Below are 1,664 nucleotides of genomic sequence, written 5' to 3' on the forward strand. Positions count from 1 at the left end.
GTCCCCGGCAGTGATGTTCTGCAGGGCACCCGAGGCCGCCTCCGTCGTGTGCTTGTTGAGCTCGCAGCGCTGCAGCAGCCGGTTGTAGATGCCCACGATCTGCGGGTTCCAGAGCCACTCCATGCCCTTGGGGTCCTTGGAGACCTCCGTGAAGGTGACGATGTCCGCATTCAGGTAGTGCTGCAGGGATGGGGGTGGCACTGTTAGTCTCATACGGGCTGTCCCCTCTGCAGCATGCCTCGCTGCGGGTGTCCCCTTTTCCCCAAGTGCCTGGCCTCAACCGTCGGGCAGCTCCAGGCCGGCAGGGACCTGGCAGGTCACCCCAGCTGCGTCGTGCCTCGTGGTGTGGCGAAGTGGGGGTTCGGCACCCTGATTCACCCCACACACCTGATTCACCCTCCGCTGAGCTCACCCGGGTGTCCCACCCAACAGTTGAGGCTGGCGTCCACCTCCACCCCAGCGTCACCTCCACTGCCAGCTGCTTCCCAGTGCCAACCCCGCCCCAGGGGACACGGCCATCACCGTGCCCACCCATTCCCAGCTGCTGACCTCTCGCGCTTTCTTGCTCTGGGGGCTGAAGCAGCCCACCAGCTCCCCGGTCACCACGCCGCTGTTGTTCCTCCTGTGGCCTTCCAGGCGCTGGAGGGAGGACGGGGGCATTTCGTCGTACAGGCGGTAGGAGAGGTTGCGCAGGACGCAGACAGCGTTCTCCACGCTCTGGGTGGGGGGAGATGGGACATGCGGGTGTCAGTCCTTGTGCCGCCTGCCAGGCCATCTCCAGCCCGCACATCCCCTGGGGCGCAACCCCATGGGGCTCCGTGGCCAGGGTCACCCCGATGACACCGGCGGAGCCTCCCTGTGCCCAGTAAGCCCAGATGGAGCCAGACTGGTTTTCCATCACATCGAGACGTGCCTTTGAACCATGGCAGCCAGGTGGCCACCAGAAGGGAGGGAGCAGCACCTGTCTGAGGGCACCCAAACCCTCCCAGCACCCAGCTCCCGGGGCTCACCTTGTCCTCCGACTTGCCCACTTCCAGGGAGCTGTTCACATAGTGGATCATGGAGTCCACCAGCCCGTGGCACTCGCGCATCTTCTGCCGAGTCTGCTGGCTGGCAGAGCTGAGATTCCTGCACGAGGAACACAAGTCCATCACGGCGAGAAGGGGCTTCCCCACGCCACCCCCTTCCTGCCACCGGGGCCCACACTTCCCTGCCACTGGGCACCACCGTGGGGAGGGCAGCTATTACCCCTCCCGTGGGGCTGACCAGGCTTTGCCTTGATGCACAAGTGCTGCAAAGGGTGGGGACCCCAGAAACGAGCCCTAGAGACCGTGCTCCACACCTATAGGGCACAGATAGCATCTCATCCTCCACCCAAAACTTCACTCACAGTGGGGGGACCGGAGCTGGCCCAGAGCAGATACCTGAGGAAGCCCGTGGAGTTGTAGAAGATCTCCGCCTCAGAGGGGTTCTGCTGGATGACACCCGAGCCCCCCAGCCCGGAGAGGGGGACCAGGACCAGGTCCGTGAGCTGCTCCAGCGTGTCCCGGGCCAGGCGGTCCTTCAGGTTGTCACTGGAGGAGAGATTCCACAGGATCCCTGCGCGGAGGGGGATCCTCAGTCCCAGGAATGGCGGGAGAGCCGGGCCCACCCGACACACCTCC

General features: G+C 65.0%; 1 protein-coding gene across 1 annotated transcript in view; it reads right to left on the minus strand.

The window, feature by feature from the left end:
• PKP3 (plakophilin 3) overlaps positions 1-1,664 on the minus strand; it is a gene marked incomplete at both ends in the record, with an annotated part of 4,897 nt that overhangs the window by 2,003 nt on the left and 1,230 nt on the right. Inside the window, 4 exons of the mRNA XM_009700470.1 lie at positions 2-180; positions 550-717; positions 1,011-1,128; positions 1,425-1,599. Coding sequence (XP_009698772.1) covers positions 2-180; positions 550-717; positions 1,011-1,128; positions 1,425-1,599 — 640 coding nt within the window. The remainder of the gene's footprint in view (position 1; positions 181-549; positions 718-1,010; positions 1,129-1,424; positions 1,600-1,664) is intronic.

This window comes from Cariama cristata, unplaced genomic scaffold (genome assembly GCF_000690535.1).
Source record: "Cariama cristata isolate BGI_N322 unplaced genomic scaffold, ASM69053v1 scaffold23975, whole genome shotgun sequence".
NCBI lineage: Eukaryota > Metazoa > Chordata > Aves > Cariamiformes > Cariamidae > Cariama > Cariama cristata.